The sequence below is a fragment of the Loxodonta africana genome, chromosome 2, assembly GCF_030014295.1.
Source record: "Loxodonta africana isolate mLoxAfr1 chromosome 2, mLoxAfr1.hap2, whole genome shotgun sequence".
NCBI classification, from domain to species: Eukaryota; Metazoa; Chordata; class Mammalia; order Proboscidea; family Elephantidae; genus Loxodonta; species Loxodonta africana.
This window is the reverse complement of record NC_087343.1, coordinates 190,181,138-190,194,034: the sequence shown is the minus strand read 5'-3', so window position 1 is coordinate 190,194,034 and position 12,897 is coordinate 190,181,138. Positions and strand designations below refer to the sequence as shown.

At 38.4% G+C, this 12,897-nt stretch overlaps 1 protein-coding gene across 9 annotated transcripts in view; it reads left to right on the top strand.

Moving 5' to 3' along the window:
* The window catches only part of FBXW11 (F-box and WD repeat domain containing 11), a 132,467-nt gene that overhangs the window by 88,320 nt on the left and 31,250 nt on the right, over window positions 1–12,897 (top strand). For all 9 annotated transcript variants that reach the window (XM_010592489.3, XM_010592518.3, XM_010592498.3 and 6 more), the window contains 3 exons: window positions 1,195–1,420; window positions 11,313–11,499; window positions 12,398–12,488. In XM_010592489.3, the coding sequence (XP_010590791.1) occupies window positions 1,195–1,420; window positions 11,313–11,499; window positions 12,398–12,488 (504 nt within the window). The remainder of the gene's footprint in view (window positions 1–1,194; window positions 1,421–11,312; window positions 11,500–12,397; window positions 12,489–12,897) is intronic.

The following is a 12,897-nucleotide window of genomic DNA, read 5'->3' as shown; positions in this document are numbered from 1 at the left end:
TTTATAAAAGGTGTGTTCTCTCTGGGGTAGGTTCAGTTCACTTTGAGTTAAGGGACATGCTGGTAACAAAGGCTCTTGGTTCTTTCTATATAAGACTTTGTGGTAGGTTCCTAATGGAATTAATAGAAATTTATAATGGAATTCTTCAGTTCTCAAAATTCTCTTATATGTTCTTCCTTCTGATATTATACACTAAAAGGTATCAGAGTGATGGACAGATGGCTTGGCAAATGTTTGATGAAAGTATTGAGGCTGTTTGTTTTTGAACAAGGAAGTTACTGAGCCTCATAACAGTAGTAGTAGCTGTGGCTTGATTTTTGATGCTGTTGTCCTGATGCAGTGTATGGAGTTTCAAAAAAAATTACACACACACGCACACACGCACACTGATTTTATCCAAGGCCATGTAGGTAGATTTGGTGAGAAATGCATTGTTAGTGCAAAAATCTGTGGATTCTCCACAGTCCAGCTGCACAAGATGAGGAACTTTTCAGGCACTCCTGGTTTACCTTGGGTCACTTTCTGAGAAGTGATCAAAAGAATGGAGAGAAAGTTTAAACTCTTTTGCCAGCAGTTTAGTTACACTGGAAAACTGTATGGAGGAGATTGAAACTGTTAGGTAAAATGAAGCCTTCAGGTTTCAGCACACAGGCTTTTTATCTCTTCCACTAGATATATCAGTGGTTCTCAAAGTGTGGTCCCTGTACCAGCAACAGCGCCATCATCTGGGACCTTGTTAGACATGCAGATGGGCAGAACCAGAACCTCTGGGGGTGGGGCCTAGCAATCTGTGTTAACAAACCCTCTGTGCAAGCAAGTTTAAGAGCCATTGACTTGGACTGTATATAGCATTAACCTTCAATTTTGAGGAAACAAAACAAACTGTTAATAGTCTTATCAGTTGTCACCTTGCCAAGTTGAGCTATCTAATAACAGCATAGTTCTGGAATAAGCATTGGAGGATGATGATTTAAGACAGCATTTAACTTCAGCATTTACTTTAGTGACTAATTTGAGGACATGGGGCCTGAATATATTTTTAATTACTTCTGAACAAATTAATAAAGGAGTGAATTTGGCTTTAGGGGTAAAACTGGTATTTTAAGATTAAATACACAGGGTGAAAAATGTTTCTAATGAAATGTTAATTAGATTTATTGCTCATGTCAAACTTTTTTTTTTTTCCTAAAATAGATAAGTAATGGAACATCATCTGTGATCGTCTCCAGAAAGAGGCCATCAGAAGGAAACTATCAAAAAGAAAAAGACTTGTGTATTAAGTATTTTGACCAGTGGTCTGAATCAGATCAGGTGGAATTTGTGGAACATCTTATTTCACGAATGTGTCATTATCAGCATGGACATATTAACTCTTACCTGAAGCCCATGTTGCAGCGGGACTTTATTACCGCTTTACCAGGTAACTACATTTATCTTTTAAAAGCTGAGTGGTGGGAGAGTGCCCAGCCCAGGAGCCTAGGCGGAGCTGAGTAGAGTTTGTGAAGTGAATGGCTGAGTACTGTGTGAAGCAGCATTTCTGTGTACAGATATAACATTTTAATATATGTAAATTGAGGAGGAATTAATAATTTAGCATCTACTTAGGAAAGGTAGGCAGTTTCTGGGATTAGTAATGTTGATCACGGAATGATTTTTATTTTGATGTAGTCTGTATACAATCTGCACTTTGGCTTTACATGTTATTTCTAAAAAATAGTGTTCATGTTCAGGAGGTATCCCAAAGTTTAGGATGTTCATTTATATCTGAAGTTGACACTTAAGGGAATGGTAGAAATGCGTTTGGGGAAACCAATAGCATACCTGTATTACATTTCTTGAAGCTTATTTTTTATCTTCTCCCTCACCATCCTCTCCCACACTCACGTACATACACAGTCCCCTGGTTAAGTCTACTTGATTTTTGATTACTTTTTAATTCCTTTTTTTTCCCCCCTTCTGTCTCTCTATCCATCTGTTCCTTCTTTTTCTACTTTTTTCTTCTCCTTCTCCCCCTCCCCCCCTTCCTGTTTCTTTTTAAATTTAAAGTTGACTAGGTTAGATAGGGAGTCCCTGTGTGGTGCAAATGGTTAACACATGCTCGGTTACTAACCAAAGAAATGTTGGAGGTTCAAGTTCACTCAGAGGTGCCTCAGAAGAAAAGGCTGGTGATCTATTTCAGAAAAATCAGCCATTGAAAAGCCTATGGAACACAGTTGTACTCTGACACACATGGGGTTGCCATGAGTCAAGGTCAACTCAGTGACAGCTGGTTAGGTTAGATAGAGAGATTTCACTCCTGAAGAGAATGCTTGTCAGAACATTTGCCTCTGATATGATCAGTGTAGTCTGGAGGCTACAACTGCCACGCTAGGGTAGGCCTAGAAATAGCCAGGGATGAACCAGTGTCATTGCCAGCAGCCCTACCCCTTGTCAGAGCGTTAGGGTGGCTCTTCAAAGAGTAGCTCTTCCCTTAGCTTGTCTGTGGTTCACAGTGCAGCAGGACTCCATGCTTTAAGCCCTACCACAGCAAACAGGACTTGGCTCAGGGCTCAGACCTGCAACCTGGGCGTGCAGACTGACACACCAGCTTCTGATTTTTAATCCCTCTTCCAAAACTTGTAAGTTAACTTTCTACAATGACAGTGGAGAAGAATATTTGAGAGTTAGCTTTGAAAACTTTGACTCTTCTGTGCTTTTTATGCTGAAATGTAGCACCAGCTGCTCAATTTCTTCCATTAGTATCTCTAGAAAAGAAAATATGACCGCCCTCTTTCTAGAAACATAGTCCTTAATTATTGAAAGGGATTTTAGCCATCGCTTAGTTGTGTCTTGTTGTATCTATTAGGAAGGTGAGGATAAGAGATATTAGGTGAAATGCCCAAAATGATACGTCTTGGTCATTGTGGTAATGGTGGGGGAGGAGGGGGAGAGGTTGATTCAAAAGTTAATGCAATGACTAAAATCACTTATAGTTAAGATTACCCTGGAAAGTTCCTGAAACTGGCTCTAAGCGTAGAATACATGGTTTACACCCAGATTCAGTAATATTCTAATTATAAGAGAGAGGGAGAGACACAGACACGCTTTTAATTATATGAGAAAGAGAATTATAGATGAATTTAAGTAAGATGAGCGCACCGGTGATGCATCTCCCCTGTGCATTGTATGTCTAGAACCCAGATTATCTAAAGCTTTCTATTGAATCAGCCTGCATCTCATGCCAGGAAGAGGCAGGATTTTTTTTTTAAGTCAGCAGTTGTTCCTTACAAGTGCTTTTAACTAAATGAGACTATGCCTCCTTTCCTACTCAAGCAAATCTGTTTATTTTATTGCTTGCTTTCTACTGTTTCGGTTTTATTTTTTCCCACATAATTTGCTTCTCAAACATTTTAGACAGCCGGGGAACTCACTTTGTATTTATAGAATATCCACGAGGTGGCACTGTTGAAGCTCTCTTGATTTGCAGAGTATAGATCAGAGGCAGCCTCCTTCTCTTGGGGAGTGTACAGTCTTGGAGAAGAGACAGAACAGATGAACATGTGTTATGTATATAAATATGGTTAATATAATTGCATACAATTCAGTTTTCATTACAGAGAATTTTAAGGCATTGTCCATATCTCTGTTTAAGTGGAATTTTGTGGTATTGAATATTACATGAAGTGAATGGACCATTGGCTGGGATGTGGAAATATTTTTGTTAAAATGGTATTTGTTTTAACAGGATTTGATCTGAACATATATACATATGTCAGTATATATCATACATATGAATCTAATAGCTGGGGACAAGCTGGCCAAGTTGATTGTGTTAGTTAGTGTCTAGTAGACTTGGATTAAACCTGGCATTAGTTCCTTAACACAGACCTTGCCTTCAGAGCATTAGGGGAAAAACAAGTCCATGTGTATGTTCATACTTCGATTTAACATTGTGTAGACTGACTTACTGATCATTATTTAGTTTGGTGTTTAACTTTTACTATAGATGATCTTGATTTTGAATTTTTACTTTATCGAAATTAACAGTCTGACTTCTTTTGATCACAAAAGCCATTAATTCTATAAAAATTGTCTGTAGTTTTGCCTTTTTAATACTTACACTGAATATTGTACCTGTCAGTGTAGGGAAAATGGAAAACGTTTGTGGTCTCTGGCTCCTTTTGGTTCAGTGGAAAAAGTGATAATTATGATATGCTTTTCTAAAAATCATGGTAAATGTTTAGTCTGCAATGTCAATTTCTACAGGCTAAGTTTGTGGTTTGTAAGAATTGGTGTTAAAGGGAAAATATATACGATTTAAAGTAGAGGCAGATTGTATTTCAAAAAAGATGATACACTTTGGTTGTCAGTTTGGTGAGGTGTCTAAGCAATTAAGAGTTTTGAAGCATCCTTCTGGTCATAGTTTATTTATTTGTCTTACCTCAAGTAAGGACGATAAACCATTATGACTGTGGATGTGAAGAGACTTACTGGATCAAGGGCTTCAGGCTAGATACAGGGTCAAAGACCCAGCATGACTGCGTGGATGAGCATGGGTGCTGGATGTAGGCAGCGCCTAGGTTTGGATCCCAGCCCTCACACCTAAGAGCTATGTGGCTCACTTTTTGGAGCCTCAGTTTCCTCATCTGTGTGAGAGTAATAATAATACTTCCTGGGGATATGGTTCAACTCTAGGCTGTTAACTGAAAGGCCAGTGGTTCCAAAAACTTCTAGTTGCTCCATGGGAGAAAGATGTGGCAGTCTGCTTCTGGAAAGATTACAGCTTTGGAAACCCTACGGGGAGTTACTCTGTCTTATAAGGGCCGCTGTGAATTGGAATTGTCTGTTGGCAGCGGGTTTGCTTTTGAGTTTTGGGGGGGATATTGTGAGGATTAAACAATGTATGTGATAATGCCTGGCATCTAGTGGATACTTAGAGGATGGCAGCTTAAAAAAAAAAAAAACAGAGAGGCAGGAAACACCTGGTTCTCCAGAGGTAATAAGATTTATTGCTAGGAAGTTTTAATTATTCACCCACTAATTTCTAAACTGATTCATCCTGACATCATACAGGTGTGTGTGCTACCTTGTTGTTTTGTTTCCTGGATGTTTTTTAGAAAGAGATGTTGGACTTTATGACCTGAGCATCTTTTTACTTTGTTTCTGTCTGAATCCTTAGGTTAGTATATTCCAAGTTAAACGTACCCAGTGATAGACTGTTCTTTCAGCACTTGAATTGTTTTTCTTTGAAAAGGTTTCTAACTTTGCATTTTACAGCTAGAGCTGTGACTAGGAAGGGGGAAGGGAAGCTGGTGTGGGTGGGGAAGGAAGTTTCTTTGCAGCTGCTCTTTGAAATGCGGTTTCTAAAATAATATAAGTTTCTGTAATTGTATGATCTAAGTGGCTGTGTTAAAACTGGCTGTAGTCAAGGGCATTGAACTGACATTACACATTTGAGTTTCATTTTGATACAGTGTTATTTACATATTGAACTTTGAAATTTGTGCCTTTTAATTGTTTTAATTTACTATTGAAATTTTTCCAGACCTTCATCTGGTGCCTGTAATTAGCAACAGCAGCATTGCTTTAGTACTGTGTGTGCTGGATTCTGGCCTCATTTTCTGAGGCTGTAATGTCCTCTTGTTGCCTTGGGAAGGGAGGGGGTGGTGGAAGAAGATGGGGGAGTCATACCACCGTAGAGTAATGAGAGCCAGACATTGGTACTTAAGAAAATGCTTACTTTTTTAACACCTCGGAGCATTTTTTAGCCTGGGCAAATGGACCACCTTATTTAGTAATCTCTTTGTCCTGAGTAGGCTTGAAACCAGAAAGTCACAGGGTCTTCATGGATCCCGAGGATAGCTACTCTAAGGTGCCCAAATAGAGGTTGTATGATTCCTATTCTTCTCAAAATCTTTAAGGGAATATGAGACTTAGCCTTTTGCTAGGAGAGGTGTGTGGTATTTTTTCTGCAGAAAATAAGAAAAAAGAGCAATACTGCTTAGCCTCCTTGACCATCAATGTCACCTAAGGGTGCCTGGTGAGAGGGAAGAGAACAGACTGACATTTATTGAGTGCTTGTTACATATCTCATTATCTTACTAACTTACCCAACAAACCTGTGAGTACTTTCATTATAAAATAAGGATATTGGGAATCCCTATCTCAAATAGTTACTGTGCAGACTATATGAGATAATCCATTTCAGGCATTTAATACCGTCCCTATTTTCTAGAAGACTGAGATCCAAACAGGAAGGCTCTTTGCTTAAGGTCACACAACTAGCAGTTGACCAAACCGAAAGTCAACCCAGGTTATCTGCCTTTACAGCCAGTGTGTTAAGACTAGATCAGGATCCCTCCTTAGAAGGGTAAAGTGAATTTAAAGTATTAAGCAAAAGGAAATAAATCTAACCTCATAGATGTCACTGAGATGTTGCTTACTTGAACTGATGGCATTTGAAAGAGGAGGAAATATATGTTAGTGAGGGATTTACTTATGCAGACGCTCAGTGGTAACCTACTGGTGGTCATTTGAGGGGAGAGAAAAAAAAAAAAGACTAGAAAGGATATCGTTGCTATAAACCAGTAAAACCAAACCCATTGTGTTGAGTCGATTACTACTCATAGTGACTCTGTAGGACAGAGTAGAACTGCCCCATACTGTTTCCAAGAAGTGCCTGGTGGATTCAAACTGCTTACCTTTTGGTTAGCGGCCACAGCTCTTAACCAGTACGCCACCAAGTTTTCCTATAAGCCAGTAGTCCCCAGCATGTCAGAATTACATGGAGGTACTTAAGAGACGATTCTGTAGATCCAGGGAAAGTCCCTGAAATTTGTTTTTGTTACTGTTGTTTGTTTTTAAATCAATAGCCCTAGGCAACCTGAGATCCAGCTCCTAGTCTACCCAGCTAGGTGGAAGATTTGGATGCTGGTTTCTCAGTTCATGTTGTAGCCATTGAAGCTGGAAAAGCCCCATATCTAATCACGTAGCAAGCATTCTTGTCTTGGCATTTGTTTCATCTGTCATAGAGCCGAGGGCTCAAGGGGGAGAATTGACTAGGAGCGTGTTTAAACCAACTGAGAGAATTTGATTAGTGATCTGGAAGTAATATACAGCTTGAGAAGTGACTGTGTTCTAATATTAATTGTAGAAACTAGAAAAGGAAGATAGATAAATGCCTTAGAACTGGAAAAATTTGAAGAAGAGCTAAGTTTATTAGCCCATGGCTAGAGACTAAAAGAAAATATGATTAAAGAGGGCTGAGAGATTATGAAATTTGAAATTCTGATTAGTAATTTGGCAGTACTAGCAACGGAGAGGCACAAATAGAATCTCATGTGACTACCTGTGGATATCCCTGATCTTAAACATGGACAGAAGATGGAAGAAAGTGTCACACTTGATGCCCTGAATCTGTGAGAATGACCAAAGCCTAAATAATGTAAAATTGTCCAAAATGGTTTAGTAATCTGGGAGAGTTGAAAGCAAATAAACCAGTCAGAGAAAGATCATAAAGAATGGAGGGGTATTTTGCTTGCAATACATGGTATATAGTAGTAATAGAAAGAAACGGTGTATTTTTATTCTCATTTAACTTATCTCCCTCCAGCCCCCAAGGATAATGGTTTTAAAACCAGAAAGGATAGAAAAATTGTGGTCCAAGAACGATGCAAAGATATGTAAGAAACACATAGCTCTTGTAAACAAATAGACCTAAGTACATTGTGTACCAGAATAGTGGCAAAACCTGTACTTGTGATTTCAGAATTGGGGAACATTGAGAAGTTACTGAAAACAAGTAGGCAGAGTTGCTGGGTACAGTTGTGCCCAGTGCAACTTGTACAGCTGCATTTGGTTGTCCTGCATGATAGTACCAGAGATGACTGGTGAGCAGACTTTCTGGTTTTAAGAGTCAGAAAAGGTATATTTGGGGGATGATTGGCTGTTAAGTTTGATGTTGCACTCTAGCAGAATTCTTAAATGGATTAGCAAAAATTAACTAGCATCTGAAAGATTATGTAGAGTTGTATAAATCTGTTTCATGACTGTGAGAATACACAGTTGCCCTCTTATATTTTCCCCTTCTGGGGTTTATTGGGAAGTTGCTTTTGCTGACTGTATGACAGTGTGATGACAGTTTGAAGTGGAAAAAACAGGCATGTGCTGCAGATTACTGTTTTTACAGGGTATTGTATGAGATGGTGCTGAATCAGTGGTTTTGGTATGAAAAATATGGATTTTGACCAAAAGCCTTTTCTTTTTTTAAAATTTATTGTACTTTAGGTGAAAGTTTACAAATCAAGTCAGTCTCTCATACAAAAAGCCATACACACTCCATGGGCACTCCCAGCTGCTCTCCCCTTAATGAGACAGCACATTCCTCCTCTCCACCCTGTATTCCCCGTGTCCATTCAGCCAGCTCCTGTCCCCCTCTTCCTTCTCATCTCGCCACCAGACAGGAGTTGCCCACATATTCTCATGTGTCTACTGGAGCCACAAAGTTCACTCCTCACCAGCATCATTGTCTTATAGTCCAGGCTAATCCCTGTCTATAGAGTTGGATTCGGGAATGATTCCAATCTCAGGCTACCAAATGGTCTGGGTCTGTCAGGGTCCCTCCTGACCAAAAGTTTTTTGGGACACGTATGTCCCCCGGGACTCAGGGTAGGGTTGGTAGAATGAGACAAGAAAAAAATCCATAATACCTACTAAAAATTCAAACACATTCAACAATTCCGTATGCATTCCATTAATGAAAACACGTGGTATCAACAAAAATTTCAAAGCAGAAAATAATTGGCTCTTGAAAGTGATAAACCCAGAAGAATATATATAGAATGTTAAAAATGGTTATCTTTGGAAAATGGGACTTTTAGGGGTTCAAACAATTTGCTTTATGCATTTTATAATTTTTCTCCAATGAAAATGGATTTGTCGTTGTTATTAGTCCATTTTGATTCATGGTGATGCCATGTGTGCAGAGTAGAATTGCTCCATAGGGTTTTTAAGGCTTGTTCTTTCAGAAGCAGATTGCCAGGCCTTTCTTCTCAGACACCTATGGGAGAGTTCTAACTACTAAGCTTTCAGCTAGTAGTCAAGTGCTTAACCATGTGAGCCACCCAGGGACTCCATGAAAATAGATTCTGTATGTTTGAAGGGGACACAAAGAAGCTACTTTCAACATGTAATCAAAAAATTGAAATATCAACTTTACCTAGTTAGCACTAACAAGGGAATACAGCATAATCATACCAAATTCACCTAATTTTCTTTTTGGATAAAGTTGCCAGGCTAGTAGTTCAGAAAATGATGAAAAGACGGTCATGTCTCCGTGGGGCATGGGTTCTCCAGATATCCTTGAGGATCAAATAGAGAGATGTAGGCTAGATGATAGTTCACCCAGATGGTTCTCGAGCTTGTGGATCAGTGTTGGTGCCCTGTGAGTATTAATGAATGGATCAGTGATAGCCTGGAGGGAAATATCTGGTATCATGGGTGCTGTCCTTGGTTCTGACCCATTTAATCTGTTTGCCAACAGCTTCTGATAAAGACTTTCTACATTTGTCCATTGTTTAGATCTGGTGTGGACTATCCAGTCTTCTAGATGACAGAATCAGAGCCTGATATGGATGGGTCAGATAAAACTTGGAGGGTGAATTATAATAAGGACAAATAGAAACTCAAATGAAACTACCCTCACCTCCACAACCAGCTGTACAAATACAGAATTAGGGGGATTTGTTTGAGTAGTTGTTTTCTGGGGAAAGGCCTAGGATTTTATTTTAAGTTGCTGCTACTGTATGAGTTGGCTGTGATATGACTATTAGATGAAGGTAATGTAGTCTTTGACTGCATTAACTGTAATATAATGACAAGTAAAAGAAAAGATAGTAGTCCCAGTATAGTCTTCTATTATCAGACTATAGATTGGGGCTTAGATCTAGTCCAGAGTAGGAGAATTAGTATATGAAGGGCTGGGAAACCATAGTCAGTGTTGTAGCTATAGTCATTCATAGAGTTGAATAAAACCTTAGCTGTAAAGCATTTTTTATGCATCATCTCATTTTGATGTTTTCAAAATAGGGCAGAGTATTTTTCCCAGATGAGGAAACCGGGACTTTGAAAGTTTAATGATTAATGGTGTTTTAGCACCAAAGCTTAGTGCTACTATACAGCTTCTACTGTCTTGAAAAAGAGAACAGATATTAACCTTACATAGTGTTTTATTGTCTTTAGAATTTTTTCATAAAATTTTGATTTTATTCTTACAGATACAGTACAGGAAAGGGCAGTTATTACCCATGATTACCATTTTATAAGATAGAACATCAAGATGCAGGGATGTTTCAGTATTTCCTTCATGTTGTAGAACTAGGAAGGGGAAGCTAGGACTTGGAATTTTCTGACAATATGTACAGTGTCTCTCTACAGAATAGGTTTGGGGATGAGCTTTATTTCCTGTAGCTACAGAGGACATGACTGGAGTCACAGGATGGGCATTTACAGGGGCAACAACGGTGACCATAGGGATCTTCTTACCATTGTGACTGTTAGGCAGAGGCTGAATTTCAAATAATTGTCTTTGTGAGGACCCTTGTATTACATGGGTGGTTGAACCCAGTAACTTCTAAGGTTCTAGAATTTGTAGACATGTGGCTCTTGCTTTCGAGGATGCCCACAGGAAGGAGATGAAGAAAAGATTGACAAAAATGCATCTAAATACAAATGACTTTAACTCTTAGATTGTCATTTAACTTTTCATGAGCTATTTATGATGTGTCAGTGTTTTACCTTCTTGGTCTCCTTACTCCCAGGGATTCACAGAGGGCATGGATTAATAGGATACAATTTGTTACAGGAGTTAGTGAATGAGAAGGGGAAAGAAAGAACACACTTCTGAGTGAGTGATCTGGTTCCATTGTTGGCTTTACTACTCAGTAGTTGTGAAACCCTGAGTGCTTCTTTGTGCCTTGTCCATAAAATTTGGGGATCTTGTAATCCTAAATCCATAGGGATTTTGTAAGAGTTGTATGAAAGAAAATGACAGTAAACCTTTTTTCGTAGTACCTGACAAATCTAGAACTGCCCAGGGTCAGCTTTTAAAAAAAAAAAACAGTTGTCATCAGTTGTTTTATGTTAAAAAATCCTAACCAAAAAGAAGCGTACTTGCGTATGTGCTCATACACTTGCGTATCTGTAGAACCTCTGGCATTACTTAAAATATTTTACCTGGTTCAGGATTTCTTTACTCGTTTGATCTTTAAGGAAATGTTGGCTGACATATTTCCATCTACCCTTCCCATTCCTTCATTGCCTTTTCTATTTTGTAGAGCAAGGCTTAGATCACATAGCAGAAAACATTCTTTCCTACCTGGATGCCAGGTCTCTGTGTGCAGCTGAGCTGGTATGTAAAGAATGGCAGCGAGTGATCTCAGAAGGAATGCTTTGGAAGAAGCTGATTGAACGAATGGTACGCACTGATCCTCTATGGAAGGGACTTTCAGAAAGAAGAGGGTGGTAAGTATTTGGGTTGCTTGTTCCCATGAAAAGTTTCTTTGACTTAGGGTAGGATTGATTACCCAAAAAGGCAATTATACTTGCAAAATGTATCGGTCTATTTTAAACTAGGGGAAAAAGATGAGTAGTTAAGACTTGGGGGGAAAAAAAAGTTAAAATTGTTAGAATTTCCTCTATTTTCCCTTTTAAAATGTTTATTATATCTATTAACCGTTAGGAAGTATTGTATAGTTCAAATGGGTGATTTGGCTTTTCAAAGCTATATATTTATGCTTTTCCTTTCATATTTTTTTAAAGATAAGACAAAAGGAAATATGAAAAAGTCAAATAATACCATTTTACTATTTGTTATTGCTCTTGCTTGAGGATATGGGGGGTGTGGCAGGCAGTGTTTTTTTTTTTTTTTTAAGAGAAAAACAATTAGCTTAGGAGCAGCTTTATATAGTAGTGCATATAACATGCATGGCACTGACCTTGCTCAGTTAGCACAGAGAAGAAGAGAGCTACAGAAAAGTGTTGGAGGTGGTGTGAGTGAGGGTTAGGGCTGTGTTTTCTTTATTGGAGGAATTTTGATGAGTACTGTTAGATTTTTTTCACAAAGGCACATTAGCACTGTGTATCCCTTTTTATTATACTCCATAGAATCAAAGACTAGATTAATAGTATTTTAGATTCACTCAGAAAAGAAAAGGCCAGGATCTCGTTAGAGATCTGTGAATTGATGTATATTTGCTTCTAACATGTAAATTTAGTTGTCAGAAACCCTGCTTTTGAACTGCTCAAGATCATTGCAAGTCAAAAGACATGAAAGATACAGTATCTTTGTAGGCACCATGTTTAAATAAAATTCACCATTTTATGTGCAAAAATGTAACATGTGTTTATTTTTATTTGTCAGGGATCAGTACCTGTTTAAAAACAGACCCACAGATGGCCCTCCCAATTCATTTTACAGGTCATTATACCCAAAGATTATCCAGGATATAGAGGTAATTTTATGAGTTATCTGTTTTACAGGCTCTTTGTGTCTCATTCTCAACTTTTTTATGTTGCCTTAGTGCATTCTTTTGTTCTAAAATCATGGAGCTAGTATTTTTTTTTTTTTTTTAAGTTGAACTCTTAGAACAAATGTCACAACCAGTGTGTACTCGGCAGCTATTTTCCAGAGTAGATAATGCCTTTTTGCAAAAAACGAACTGCATTTTCTAAAAGATGAAGTGTTGCCTTTTCTAAAAGATGAAGGCTCAATTTATCAGGTAAGCATAATTTTGTTTTGAGCCATCTCCAGAGAACTAGAGAAAGCGTAACCTCAGTTTCCTCTGTACATTACTCATAGTTTTTCATAAAAATGACTCGAGTATGATTCTAAGCGGTAGTTAAGTGGGTTTTGTGGAGCAG